Source organism: Anguilla anguilla, chromosome 3 (genome assembly GCF_013347855.1).
Source record: "Anguilla anguilla isolate fAngAng1 chromosome 3, fAngAng1.pri, whole genome shotgun sequence".
In the NCBI taxonomy this organism is placed as follows: Eukaryota; Metazoa; Chordata; class Actinopteri; order Anguilliformes; family Anguillidae; genus Anguilla; species Anguilla anguilla.
Genome location: NC_049203.1, coordinates 57,128,342 through 57,143,579, shown reverse-complemented (window position 1 = coordinate 57,143,579; position 15,238 = coordinate 57,128,342). Strand labels below are relative to the sequence as shown.

Sequence of the window (15,238 nt, the reverse complement as noted above, 5' to 3'; positions counted from 1 at the left end):
TTGACCACAAGGGGTCACTCTAGAGTTAGTTGACAAAGATAATGATGGCGCTTGCTTAAGTAAAGCGCGCTGAAGACGACACGGAGACGAAATTAGAACTTTGTGCTGTCAGGAAAAGGAGTCTTCTTCACGACCCATGTACTTAATTGTACATAGCCAGGGAAACTACTTGCCAAAGTCAGAAACTAAGGGATTTAGCTACATAGGAAGCTAGTCTATTCACATTGCCAAGAGTTATTTTTATGCAACGCCGTGACGGAGAAATTAACGTTAAGCTAGTTAGCTAGCAAGGCTAGCTGATTTTTTTGAGCTACTAACGGATCCTTGATCTGAGGATTCAGTCGGTATTTTTGAGCTTGGGGACAACGGGGCTTACCGTCCCTCAACGTTCACCTTTCCGGCAAAGGTGCTGTCTTGCAGCCGTCTCACCCCCGACTGGGGCTGCAGCTCGGCGAACTGGGTGAAACTCGTAACGCTGCCCGGTGAGGCCTTGCTTGGGCGACAATGTTCGAAATAATGGCTGAGCATCAAGGTAAGGATTTATAAACTTGGCATGCAATGTTGCTAGCTTATTTGGGTTTATTATAATCTGACACAATATGCTAAAAATAAAGGTTATGACCGAAATGGTATTTAGCGAAGACAATTTTATGTTTAGATTTACCTTCATCCTCGAGCAAAAAGTTGGTAACAATTGCTAGCTAAGTAGCACAAACGTTAGCTTGGTTTTTTTCTATGAATAACATTGGCTAATTCAAAACCTAGCTAGTCGTGAAGAAGCATTGCCACTAGCCAGCTTGTCAGCGGTCTTATGATTATTGCTAACTAGTCTAACTACAGTAACTATGCTTCGACAGTGTTTTAAACTCTGACTACCTGGTGAATGTTGGCTGATTAATTTAGACTACTTAGACATTTGTAGAGTGACTGCCTTTGGCGTAAGATAGCTAGCTAGCAAAGTTGTTCACTAGCAACAGTTGGCTTGGTTGCAGATGTCAGTTAGTCTCTAAAGATGAAAATCGTTTAGTAACTCTTTTGTGAGCTAGGAGTAATTCTAACATGTTTATATGCCACCTACGTTAACTTTTCTAAGACCAAACCAGTTCCTATTAACTAATACCTTTGGTCACCTAGCCTATAGGTCTAATGTTTGGTACCGCTAGCTATCTGCTGGTCCGTTAGCTAATTGGCTTGGTAATTCAACGAATAAGCAAATACTAAGTTGGTGTTAGTCTAATGGTAAATTATTAACTGGTTACTGTTTTATCGAGAAGAAGGATGTTAACATTACTTGCAATATTTAATAGTGACATTAACTACATATGCGAACGGCAGAAGTTGACTAACGTTAGCTAGCTAGATAGCAATTTTAGCTAAGCCATGAGGTTGTTCGGCTTGATGTTGATCATCGCTCCACACAGCTACACCGTTAACTTGGCAACTGGTTTAACGTTACAGTTCTTATTCAGTGTTGGCTCACCAACTAGTGTACTTCGTTAGCTAAAATTTGTAACTGTTAAATTGAAACTTCACTGTTACTGATATTACCTAGCTAACTAGCTAATATATCTCGTACTTGGAAGACGCAAACGTTAAACATATGATTTTATAATGACTGTCTGTGCTAACGAGTCTTGCCGATAAGCTCGAACATGCTAACTACCGAGGTAGCTAACGTGAGCTAAGCATGGACAGTATTGCTTAGCCTTAGACTAGTCCCATCACTGAATATTTTGTTTTGTAGGAAGCTAACGTTATATAATGCTGCAATATATTTCAAAGTAACATTAGAAATTGGCTCTAGTTATAGACTAAGTAAGGTTGGGTAGCTAACGTTAGCAAATGTTTCAATGTAAATGTGACGTTTCAAGGTTGGGCTGCTTTGTTGGAACAATTTAAATTTACGTGTCCGTCTCTCCCAACAGATACAATATTGAAATGCAAAACGGAGCCTCTGGTAAGTTCACTCCTTACGTTGTCAGTTGTGCAAGCTTGATTTTGGGATTCGAAAGCATAAACTAACTAAATGCTTGTTAGTTTAGCTTGTTGGCTAGCTAGTCTAGCTCAGCTGCAATAGCCGCTACATTTAGTGACCGCATGTTTTTTTCTGATACCTCATTCTAAACTTAGTGGGGCAGTTTTTCACGTGGAAAAAACGAAACATTTGCAGCTATAACGATCAGTGACTAATACTAGGGGATAGAGGATCTTATGTATTGGTCAGTGCATTGTAATGTGTATATTTTTTTATTCCGTATCGTTACGGTTTGGAGAGCCGATTCATCATTCATTTATTTCCGTCGCTAGATACTTTACTTGCGCACTGAATCAAGTGTAACGGTAAATGAAATGGACAAACGGGCCGCCGAATCGCTCGGTTGCGTCTATGAGCACGTTGTTGATTGGTGCGCATATTGCTTCCAAGTGGTTGAGATGTCCGGGACACTATAGTGCCGAATGAAAGAATGTATACAGTAAGATTAAACAAAAACATCAGGGGGAAACCCATAAGAAAATTAAGTATCACCACATTGTCCACAATTTAAATGTATTTTCAATTTGAGTTGAAGGCAGTTTTGTGTTTTAAAAAGCACTTTTTTTGAGGAGCATGCTCATCAACTGACTCTTATATTCATCAGCGATTTGATTTGTAGTTTACAGGTAGTACATTGGCCTGTAGACCACCTACCCTTCTATCATTTGCCATATTCAGTAGAATGAATAAAACTTTTGTATTCTGAATACTTCTACAGTTATTCCATCCCACCAAAGTTGTGCCATCCCCTATGTACTTGCTTTAGAATATGTTTATGGTAAAGAATTAAATGTTACAACAGCCACGGACACCAGTTTGTTTATTACTGAAACGTGGCTGTAGTTGTCAAGCAGTTGGATTTTTATCAGACAGAGGAACCATCGCTCATTATTGCTCTGCTTCTTCATCTTGCTGTGTTCAGGCTATCAGCCATTCAGTAGATCAGTGGAGTTTGAAATATTTGACTTGTTATTTAACGCATAATGCATTAGTTGACATGCAGCAAATTCCATACCCATGGTATCTGTTTAGTTTTGCTGTGAAATGACCCTTTTTTAATTTCACAAGTCTATCTACAGATACAAGTTGCTTCAAAAGTTCAGCTCTCTCTTACAATGACTGGAAAAGCAGGGACCCCAGTCATCTCTCTGGGAATATGTTAGAATTATAGTGGGATTGTATGAAAGCTGAATATAGCTTGGATACTACTGGACAATGAATATAACAATATTAAAAGGGATATGAAGCAGTTGGTCATATGATTGGATCATTTGCTTTTTACCTTGGATAAGGTCCTGCATTTGAATCTGGAATTAACCCCTATTTTCCAGAAAAATATTTTTGCAGCTGCTAGCTTGTTCCCAAGATGGCTGTGCCCTAATACTAGTAGCTGCAGAAAAAGTGAACTTTTAGTTTTGTAGCGCATATGGCTCGATTACAGATTTGAATGCAGGACCATATATTATCTAAGGTAAAAGCAAATGGACCAGAGTCATATTACCGAGTGCTTCACATCCTCTGTAAGAGGTTATGTGTGTAGGTGCTATGATCGCTTGCTCTGATTTCAGCCCCCAGAGAGGAGAAAGAGGACAGTGGAGGATTTCAACAAGTTCTGCAGTTTTGTCCTTTCCTATGCGGGCTACATCCCTTCTCCAAAAGAGGTGAGTAATCCTGTAATTTTGTATATTTAAATAATCTTGCCTCCCATTATTGCAGATTGCTTAGTTTGGCTACGTTCAGATTACAGGCTGAAGTGGCCCAAATCTGATTTCTTTGCCTGCACGTGACACAGATCTGATTGTTTTTGAGCTCTGTGAACACAAATGTCAGATCTTTTCATATCAGATTTGGGCCACTTTTGTATGTGTTTCTAGATTGGATGCATATTCGATCTGTGACCATTAGACTGCTTTAAGAACTGTCCGATTGGAATTCATGCATTTTTTTAATGTCACACTTCACTACGCAGGTGCAGACACATCTGTGCACATAATTCCCAACATTAGCTGCTAATTCAGCTAAAGCTATCCCTTTTGCCTTCCTTCGCCTTCCCGCTCTCCTCCTCAACAGCTGATGAAGTGATAGATTGGATCCAAGTAAAAAAATTGGAATTGGCCATTAAGTCCTGTCATGTGGACATAGCCCTAGTTTAGCTCTAGTTTGTGTCTTTCTGGATGAGTTGTTGCTGCATCCTTGGATAAATTTTGGCAGGCCAGCCACTCCTGGTAAGATTCACTGCTGTTACAAGTGTTCTTCAACTGGAGATAATTGCCCTCACTGTTTTGGGTGAGTTTGTTTCGGAGAATTATCTTGTAGTTTCAAATGCTCACTTGTCTCCCTCTGAAATTACTTACAACATGTTTTTGAGGAGAAAGTGTAAATAAGGGAACACTTTATTTCTGTCGATAATTGGGTTTTGCGGAGAGAGGAACATGTATATTACCTTATAGATGCAGTACCTCTCTCTCTCTCTCTCTCTCTCTCTCTCTCTCTCAGGAAAGTCCTTGGTCTCCAGCCTCCTCCAGCTCCCCACATGGCTCTGGGACCTCAGGAGAGCTGGGCAGTAGCAGTGTGGGGGCTAGTTGGGGAGATGGAAGCTCAGACCTCCGCACCATCCACACATTTGTGCGCAAAGCCCGCGCAAACAAAGGCAAGAGCCTGCGTCGCCTGCACTCAGACGGATCCCTGCTGGACAAGATGCGCCTCAAGGACTCCCTGTATGAGGGCCAGGCAGGAAGCAAAATGGATCGAAAGAAGGACAAAAAGCTGAAAAAGTTATCCTTGGGTGCGGGAGGGAGCAATGGGGGCAGCAGTAACGGGGGAGAAAAACGAGCTCGGATCAAACGTAGCAAGAACCCCAAACTTCCCAAATCCCTCAAGAAACTGAAGAGCTCTCCTCGGAGCGAGACGGACTCTGAGACTGGCCCCACCCAGAGGGAGGAGCACAGTGTAGGGGTTGAGCTCACAGAGCAGTGTGTGCCGCCTCAGGGGATGGAACTGGCCGAGAGGTTGAAGGAGGAATCGACCAGGGAGGCAGAGATGAGCTCGAGTGAGGGGGAGACCTGGATTGCAGATGAGGACATCATGGTGGAGTCAGGTGAGTGGTCATTTCATACTTGTACTGGTGGTGGAATATAGTGTACAGTTTTTTTTGTAATGAAAATGTTAGTCTTGACAGCAAAGACCAACATTGGCTACAATTTTGTCTAGTGGTAAATATCACATTACAAGAAAGCATGTTCACATTTTTTTCTTCTAATGCTACTTTCCTTCCTATGTATGTAGGTGATGACTCCTGGGACTTGATCACCTGTTACTGTGGGAAGCCTTTTGCTGGACGTCCCATGATTGAGTGCAACCAGTGTGGAGTCTGGGTACATCTGTCCTGTGCAAAGATCAAGAAGTCCAACGTGCCCGACATCTTTTTTTGCCACAAGTGCAGAGACTGCCGCCTGGACCGACGATCTGGGCATAAGAAAGACCCGTAAACCCAGAACGTGAGACAGATGGAACCACCCACTCAGCACTGTCTTTTCTGTGACCGTCCCATGTTCTCCACCCCTCTATTCTGAGATACATTTTCTTTTTCTTTTTGTTGAAACAATACTCAGTTGTGCCCACAACAACTAGTTATCCCTAATCATTCACATGGATGGAAGCTGCATAGTTGGGTCTAATTAGTGAACATCTCAAACTGGCTCTATAACAGAAGTCATTTCTGTGTATTTGATAAGATTTCTTCTCCAACAAAGTACAGCCAAACTGCTGAAGGTCTGAAAAGCTGCCAGTGGAAATTGATAGATGGAATGAAAGTGGAACATCAACTTTACAACCACAGTGCTTATCCCAGGTAGCATGTCCTCGCTAGCTGACAAGTAAACCTTTTAACTTCTTTATGGATAAACCTGTTTAGTCATCTTAAGTTAAATCAGAGTTTTGTATCGTGGTTACTCAGATTGTCATTGGATATGGTGTGCCTTTTTGAATAAAATTGTGTTCTATTCAGCAGGGTGTAAAAATGAAGGACCAGAAAATCATAGAAGGGCTGCTTTGTTCAATTAAGCCTTCATAAGAAAGATGTTTCTGTGTGGTTTCCCTCCAGGACGTGAATGAGAAGGGGCTTTCTTCCTTTCTTCCTTAGAAGATCAGTCTTGTGTGCTACCCTTGTGCTTACAACATACTTTTTACTTGCACTCCAAAAACCACCTCTACAGACGGTGAAGCTGTCACTAGAGAAATCTTACAATGTCCCCTTAAAAAACCACGTGGGGACCTGAATTGCTTTTCAGTTTTCTTCACACCTACAATGATATTAGGCTAGTGGGGGGATGATTTTTAAGATTGTGTTCTCCCAGATTCTCTGAATCTGTTTGACAGCTCTGTGACGCAAATGAAATCATTTTTTAAAAACAGTTAAATGGTTTGTTTCATGAATTCCAGTCAAAGGAGGGACTCCGCCCCTGACCAGCATTTTGTTGAGTGGTGAGTTAGCATTGTAGTGGTACTCTCTCACTCATGACGTGTCTGTTAGGGTGTTTGTGAATTAACCAACTAGGATGTCCTGCTTCAGCAGAGCATGAAGGTGTACATGGATCTTTGTATCAAACTATTATGTAAGATCTCCCGTGATGTGAGCATCTGCACTTAAAAACCCAAGATCAGATTTCTCTTGTGTACGGTGTTACTGTGTATTGTGTTTGAAGCAACTGCCATGGGGTTCTCTGTGTCTTGGGTCTGTAATCCAGTCTGTAACCCGGACATTTATCAGTTTATTGTGTTTATTGTTATGCATAATTACAGGTTTTCTCTGCCATAGAACGTCACTGTCCACTAGTCATTTTATACTCTTGAGATGGGTGCAGCAATGTCAGCAGTTTTTCAAGTCAACACGGAAAGGTGCCACTACTCAAAAAGATGCAGCTCAGTGACTCCTTTATGGAGCTCCGTTAAAGTGGGAATATGCTACTTGTTTTCTGAATAGTTTTGTGGTTGCTCAAAGTAACCCTGTAATTGAATCTCCTATATTCCTGCAAAGTTGAAATAGGATTCCAGGTTCAAACTGGCAGTTGGAAGGTTATTTTTTGTGTTAACAAGAATCCGCTGCTTTTGGAGGGCTGTGTGGATTTTGAGGTGGTTGGTTGAAGGGAAGGTCGGGAGGGATCCTCCTAATGTTGTGGCTCTTTTATTAGTTGCTGCAATTGATTACTTGATGGCTGTAATTTATTTTTTCCCATGTCTTTTTTTTTTTTTTTTTTTTTTTTTTTTTTTTTTAATGATTCATCCTGTAAAGCTGGTGGATGTCTCCCAAAAACAGTTTAAGACAAATGAGGCACTATAACGAGCCCCATTTTGATTGTTTCTCCTTTATTTTTTTGTGTACAGAAAGTCAGTTGATGCCAGAGGTTTGTGGCTTAATCTTTTCGTTTTCTGTTTTTTGGTTTACATTTTTTTTTGGTTGAGGGGGAAGTCAGGTTTAGTGCCCAAAAAGGAACCCCACTCTCACCGCCATTTCCCCCCTCACCCTGTATATATCCTGCCTTTCTGATAATTGTATATATGTGAAGGTAAAAAGATAAAAGCCAAGCAAATGTTATATTTTCAGCATCTGATATTGTTTTCTTTAGTATCTGTAGCTTGATAAATAAACTTTTTTGGGGAGTTGTTGGGACTTGGACTGCTTACATTATACATACACTTCAACATTTTTTTATTGAAGTATTTCATAGTACAACTGCTATTGAAGTTACATGCATTTATTGGAGAAAAACAAGTTTCCTGGCATATGATCACTGCCTGGACATACACATACATGTCACTACAGAAAGCATTGGTCATAATAAATAATACACAGTTTAACTTAAGCTGCCTTTTACTTACAGGAGATCTACATTTCATTTGTCCTGTCTGGTTTATTCCCAGTTGGAGAAAGAAAGTACAGAATCAGAATGTGGTCTGCCTTTCCAGTTGGTTAATAAATGGCGGCAATGACACAGGAACAGACACAAAAGTTCATCACCCAAAGAAAGGTTTGTCAGAATTCTGCCTCCAAGTGACCCATGAAGGGATGAGATGTGATGCTTTCCTCTTATTCGGTATAATACTCCCAGTGTTCATCTGGTTCGTCCTGCAACACGTAGATTTGCTGATCAGATACAGCGGCACCAAGTAAAGGGTTGCAATAGGAGGCAATCAATGTGTATATATGTGTGAAGTAACTCGTTTTGAAGCTTGTGATTTCCCTCAGTGACCACGGATGATTTACCACAAAAATGTTTTTGAGAGATTTTCAGTAGTGCATGGTAAACATGAGTTTTGGAGTGAAAAACATTTTCTGGTTTGTTTCATTTCACTTAGATTTCTTTGAATGCATATTTCACTTTGTTTTTTATGTCTTCATATTACTACTGGGCAAATTAAAACTACTGACATAAAACTTCCACTGAACTCCAGCACACACTCTGCTCTTACTTTTTTGCTCCTGAGGTTGGATAGAAGCGAGCCACCAATCGTGTCGAGCGGGGCAGTGACTCTTCTCCTATGAGGAGAAAGGGAATTCGCTTTGTGTGAGTTGCAATTATGAATGTGGAAACTGGAAAACATGCACATAGCATTTGACTGTAATCTCAACTTTTTATAGCCAAATAAAACATTATTCGATTCCTCTCACCTCTTGTCCTTGGGTTTGCGACGGGGGGCCGTGTTGTGGTGGGGGACAGACAGGCGCTCCAGGGGAGCAGGGAAAGAGTAAGGTTGGGAATGGTGGGTCCCCCATTCCCGAGTGGCGTCTGCATTATCCCCCGGAAATGTATCCCCCAGGTCTGAAAGCTCTGACAGTTGCAGAGGGACCTCAAAGTCCAGCCAGCCAAAGTCCTGAAGAACAGCAGTGCAGCAAAATCAGTCACAAACACAGATCAAACAGTCTCTGCTTCTGAAATTACTCAGGACTGCACAAAACAAGTCTTTTATGGAGCTGAATTGTAGCTGGGGAAAGAAGGGGAAAGGGCATGCATTTAGTGATGCTGTTAGAGAGGTCTACTTTGTATAGAACTGAAAAATTAAGAAATCAATCTAAAGGTATTATGTGTTTAGTGTAACAATTCTCATATTATACAGATTAAGACAAAGATGCTATAAAGTTTGGCCACGCCTGCTAACACAATATTAATTCTTGTCCATGGAAGCATTGCGGTTAGGTGAGTTCTGTTGGCTTACCCGTTTCTGTCGCACTCTGTCAGGTAGCAGGAAGGCAGATGCCTCCTCCAAGAGTAGATGAAGGGCCAAACCAAGTAATAAAACCTTGGAATAAAACATCTGAAAAATGAAAGGCACAAAGAATGCTGTCATCCCATGAATGTCCCAAATCAGTTCAGTTCTTTGATTCATTTTATTGCCAAAAATGTTGAATACATCTTTAAATACAATTACTTTCCACTATCAAAGAAATATGAAATAGTATATAGGGACACCAAGGTCTACAAGCAGATTTTATGACACCATTTGCAGATGCATAATTTGAATCATGTACAGGCCCTATTCATGTTTCCACATTAAAATCGAAGGAAACCAGCAAAGGCAAAAATACAGCATGATGAAACAGTTCATTGACAGAACAATAAAGGCTGGCTTACCATGATTGTTTTCTCTTCACTAATCAATGGGCGAGAGAACACAGGTTCTGCTTATTGCTGATGTAGCTGAATCAAGTACCTGTGTGTTGGTGTTGTTTGATTATCTTCTCTCTACCCAGTGTACGAGTGCAGGGTTTTTGTAGACCTGTAACTGGGGTGGGTTTATATACGAGTAGGATGGTTGGGTGTTTATCCTAGGGGTGTGTGTGACTATGTGACTACAGACACTGCAATTATAGTTCATGCCCAGTCTGCCATAGCTGAACTTGGGGTCAAAGCTTTTAGACCATTTAGGATTTGACAACAGTCCCCCCCCTCCCTATTAGTCAAGGAAAGAACAAAGATGAGGACATGATTAGATCATCATCGTGGATGTAGAAGTACATTGTTTACACTTCTATGATGAATCTGGATTAAAACAGACTGAGGTAGCAGTCTTGTCCTATGGAAACACACGGTAACAATGTGAGTGAAATGGGTAAATTGGAAACAATTTTTTTTTTCAGTTTTATGGTCACCTGGCCTAAAGGTTGAGTAGTCCCCAAGTTTGCATTGACTTCAATTTAAAAAATCTACCTATGTTGCCTTTTCCCAATGGACATGAAGCAAGAAAACTGAAGCCACTTTACTATAGTGGATGCTACTTTACATAGACATTAATTGTTTGCCAATAAGTCACACTGTATATAACATTAATCATTTCTCAATATAGGGTATGCCTAAAACCTACACAAACCTACCAATGAAGACAGGAGTCCAACCTTAACTTAGACATTGCAGATGTTTAGTTGGAAACTGTGTGTGTGTCAGAGACAGATACAGATGAGTCTGCACTATGTGTGTGGGCATCTGGAACAGTTAACTATCTTGTTTCGCCCAGTTTGAAAACTGCAAGGCCACCCAAGCCCTGCTGAATACTGGGGTGGGGGCTAACCAAGAGCTTACCAGCAGTTCGACACGTTTTCACTTTTCCCCTTTTCCTCCCAGTCCTAATTAACTCTATTTCTGGCCCAGGAGATGCCCAAACATAGTGGCACTGCTGACAGATAGCTTGCTTGAAAATAAACCATCTCCCTCATTCATCACTGCTGCACAAAAGTCTGCCCCACCCGCCTTGGAGTCTGTCAGCAGGGGCAGTGACCAGATAGCCAGTGCTGATTACATTGATTATCAGAGAGGCATCGTGTGTGCTGGTGGCCGCCGTGTGTATGCCGCCAGGCTCATTTCCCGCCCCTATTCTGCGTGCAGCCCTATAAGTACCCAGGATCAGCGCTCAAGCCAAATTTAGAACAAGCTCCCCAAAATCACAGAGTGCCGAGCTCTGTGCCTGTCACTTCAGGAAAACCACTGCTGCAGCACTTGTTGCAATTTATTCCAATATGTACAATAAATTGGTTTTGACTGACATGATGAAAATTGCTGATAAACTGAATATTGATCTTGATTTAACATCTCATAACAGTTATATGCTTTTAGTCTATTAGAATAAGTCTACTTTTGTTGTTCAATACTAAAGAGTAACACATAATTACTGCATTGTGTATGACAGGTTTGTCTAAGCAATTAAAATGAACACACATAAACTTGTAGTATGAGAAATAATCAGCCTGAAAATGGAATCATGTGTGTATTAAAGCAGCACAACACTTGGATTTCTTGGAGTAGGCTTGCCAAATAGTGATTATATACTGTGAGCGCAATAATGTTTGCGACAAAGACATATTTTTTCTTGATTTGGCTCTGTACTCCAGAATTTTAGATATGTAATCAAACAATTCACAGGTGGTTAAATTGCAGATCCTCAGATTTTATTAAAGGGTATTTTTTATACATTTTTGTTTGCCTATGTCGAAATTACAGCACTTTTTATACATTGTTTATACATTTCAGGGTGCCATAATGTCAGGTGTGTTCAGTTTTTTTAATAATACATTTATATACAAAAAGAACAACACAGGCTATGGCAAAATTGATGCTATAACAGGCAGTCATAGATTTAGATTTGTGGATATTACATCTACAGTTTTATGATACTTCACAGGGAAATGCCCAAATGAATGTGCATTAGTGTCTCCCCCAGCATGTTCGCAAAAAACATTTTCACGGCTCTACAAGAGAAACCAATTGCCATCACTGAGTGGATTTAGGGACCTCTCCCTCTCCAAATAGGCTGTTTCCTTTAACAGAACTTTTTATACCCCGATTTCTTTGCAAATTTTGCAATGCACAATCACAACTGGAAGCCCATCCCATCACCACAATATCCTCCTTCAGTTCAGGAGGGTACAGAACAGCATGCAGCGAGCCTCCATTTCTTTTCACTCAGCCCACCAGCTGAGCTTTGCAGCCATTACACTGGAGGACATAACATTTTAAGCAGTAAGCGTGATATTGTGCGATGATGTGACACCCTGTTAAGTGAAATGTTGTCTGCCTGTGAGCTACATCTATGAATCACCCCAGACAGCCCTTGGACACAGTCAGCATGGGCACAATCAAGATTGATTTTGGAATGTTGGCAGCAACACGGTATTGAGAGCCAATGCTTAAAATTAAGGCAGATTTAAAGGTATCAGGTCCAAATGAATGGAACCAGGTGGCTTATGGACTAGTGCAGGAATCCAGTAGCAACATGGAGGTGGGAAAATTATATGGCAACAGTGGTAGCTTCCAGTCCAGTTTGGTAGAATGTCAGAGAGGGAGAGGAAAGCTCCATGCAGGAGGCGCTGTTAACCAGCTTTGATGAGCATGCAATGGTATGGCCAACTGTATATATGGGGCCAGCCAATTCCAGTGCAGCACAGTATCTTGGCACAAACCCAGAAGCCAAAGCAAACAGGTGGCAAAGGTCTGTAACGCTGAAATATATGAATGGTACTAGGAGTTAGGAGACAGATTGAGCTAATTTTAGAAAAGGGGCAATGCCATCAAAACTGCAGGTAGCAATCACAAGGTCTGCATTACAGGCTGTAAATGATATAGGGTCCAGCCATGAAGGCTTTGGAAACGTTATTGTGCCTTTTGGACTTATTAAATTTCCACAACAGTTAAAAGAACAAATAATAGCAGATGCTAATTTAGTTTGTCATGCTACATCAGGAACATACAATTTGTTACAGGCTAACTTTCTCCTCTCTTCCAGAATTGTAATTGTATTTTACAGAACTGGTCTAAAATAGTTATATCCCTATAGGGCAAAATTCATTAAGGTGATAATTGTCCCACAATGACAACCTATATTTTACCAATTCCCCTGCCCTTTATAAGAACCCAGTATTTGATTTCTCTAGAAAATCATGGAGGGTCGTACACCAAATAACCAGAACAAATGCAAAATTGACAGAATAGAAGACATGCAGAGCATTTCATGTTCTAATTTGAACAACTGAAGGCTAGATACAACAACTGTGACACTGAAATGTAAAAATGTATCCAACCCACACACTTTGTTATTGTAGCAGTAAAAGTAAAAAGTTAACTGCAAAGAGTTCAACACATTTTGTCATACATCTACAGTCTCCACTTAGAAGATTATCACTATGTGTTAGTGGATTCCTTGTATGTTTACATTTATGCATTTAGCACTTGCTCTTATCCATAGTTACTTACATGTGTGCATAAAAAGAAGAGCTGAAATAATGGAAATACTGTCATTCATACTCATTGGACTGACTGATAAGTTAGAATAGTTCTTGGCAGAAGTTATACCACATGTAAGGTAGTGAAAATGTTAAAGACTCAGATGCATTACATAACAGGCATTTTGCAGACACTCTTATCCAGAGCGACTTACACAGCTTTTTACATAGCATCCATTTATACAGTTGGATATATACTGAAGCAAAGCAGGTTAAGTACCTTGCTCAAGAGTACAACTGCAGTGTCCTACCTGGGAATTGAACCTGTGACCTTTAGGTTACAAGACCAGTTCCTTACCTATTATAGTACACAGCCTGCATTATAGCTGCACAAGATTTTTGTCAGGTGGGAATATATAGTACAATATGCTGATCATTGTCAGAATGTTCCTCTGCTTAAATTAGTCTTGTGTCACTGGCCTGCAAGTGGTATAGTCATCTGGTGGTCTGTTGTCCCCTTTGTTCTGTTTTTAGGCATTTAGCTAAAGTGGATTATAAAAGGTACAAACACCACTAGAGCTAGAGATAGGCAGAGTTACACAGAAATCTGTGTCAAATTTGAGGTCCGTGCCACAAAAGCTGCAAAATTAAAGGTGAGGAGTGTTTGTGCAAGTTTGTAAATAGAAAAATTAATTGAGGTGATCAGGTCTTTGTGGTGGAGACTGAAAGGAAGGACTGAAGGAGCTGCTGGCAGAGGGGCCATGATGGAAAGCTGAAAAAAAACCTGAAATATAGATTGGGTGGGGCATGTATGAAAAACAGATATACACAGAGATGAACACCAGCTTTGGACTGTGCATTATCAATGTGATGCCCAACTGACTGAGACTCCGCAGAAGTAAAAGGACCAGTTCTACTGGTTTTTTTGTCATCCTGACCTTGAGGGCCGCTAACTTTCGTGTGACTTTTCCAAACCAAGAAGGGACACACAAATGGGCCAAATGCTTACACGTGTGAGGAGGATACACCTTTGGAAAATAATAACCACAATCACTAACTGGGAGCATCACACAATGATCCTTGTTAAGGGCTACTTCATCTAGCAGAAATTCACACAGCCGATGAGTTTGCCATTCAGTCAGTCACAAGAAAAAAGACCCAAAAAGAAAACCCTGTGCCTGTGAATTTGTGTCTAAAGGATATCTGCCACCATCTTGCCAGGGAGATACTGACTTAGTTGGAGGGGCATCAGCTGTTACCCTCTTAAAGGCCTACAGCCTTAGAAAACTAGTTCTGGGTGTTCTCAATGTCTGCCTATATTTTGCCCAAAAGTGCTTAAGCACTACATGGTCATTCAAACCATTCTTGAGTATCTGAAGTTTTGCAATGCATCTATTTTAGAGTTGTCCCTCCTTGGGTGCTGTAGGTTTCTGCAAAATCTTTAGTGTTAAGGATTGCTTTCCTCAACTTCAACTAGCTTGGAAGGGGCAGGTAGGTTTTCTAGTATTGGGTAGAAAGGCTACTGGTGCAGTTGACCCTCAGAGGGAGATAAGCGGTGATCGCACGCTGTATCTACAAGTCTGTACTGAACAAACACTGCCCTCTAGCGGATTTGAATGGAGATTTTGCAAAAACATACGACAGCCAAAGAGTTGACTTTAAATTAGATCCGTTGCAAAAAAAAACATTTGCATCACTATTGAGCAAAAAACTAGAAATAAAACCTAATATTTCAAATAATTGCCACCGACTTACCGTTAACTAAATAGAAATTACAATACGATAGTTAAGTGATGTAGCCTATTTTAGATCGCAGAATTGAACATTGCATGTTATTAATTTTATTCGCATATTCTTTAAAAACAGATAGAAGAGGAACAATTCACTTTACACTCCGGGTGGAAAGCGAACGCTGGAAAGTGGAAAAATGGAAAGCTGGGTAGCCAATTGGTAGCCGAAAGTCTTATGACTCATAGCAGGAGGAGTGGAGAAAGCAG

At 40.7% G+C, this 15,238-nt stretch overlaps 1 protein-coding gene across 1 annotated transcript; it reads left to right on the top strand.

The window, feature by feature from the left end:
* Window positions 1-7,696, top strand: phf23b (PHD finger protein 23b). Its single transcript, XM_035410645.1, has 5 exons — window positions 1-532; window positions 1,926-1,957; window positions 3,604-3,696; window positions 4,532-5,132; window positions 5,321-7,696. Exons 1-5 carry the CDS (start codon window positions 505-507, stop codon window positions 5,521-5,523), a joined length of 957 nt encoding a protein of 318 aa, XP_035266536.1. The 5' UTR covers window positions 1-504; the 3' UTR covers window positions 5,524-7,696.
* The last annotated feature ends 7,542 nt before the right edge of the window (window positions 7,697-15,238 follow it).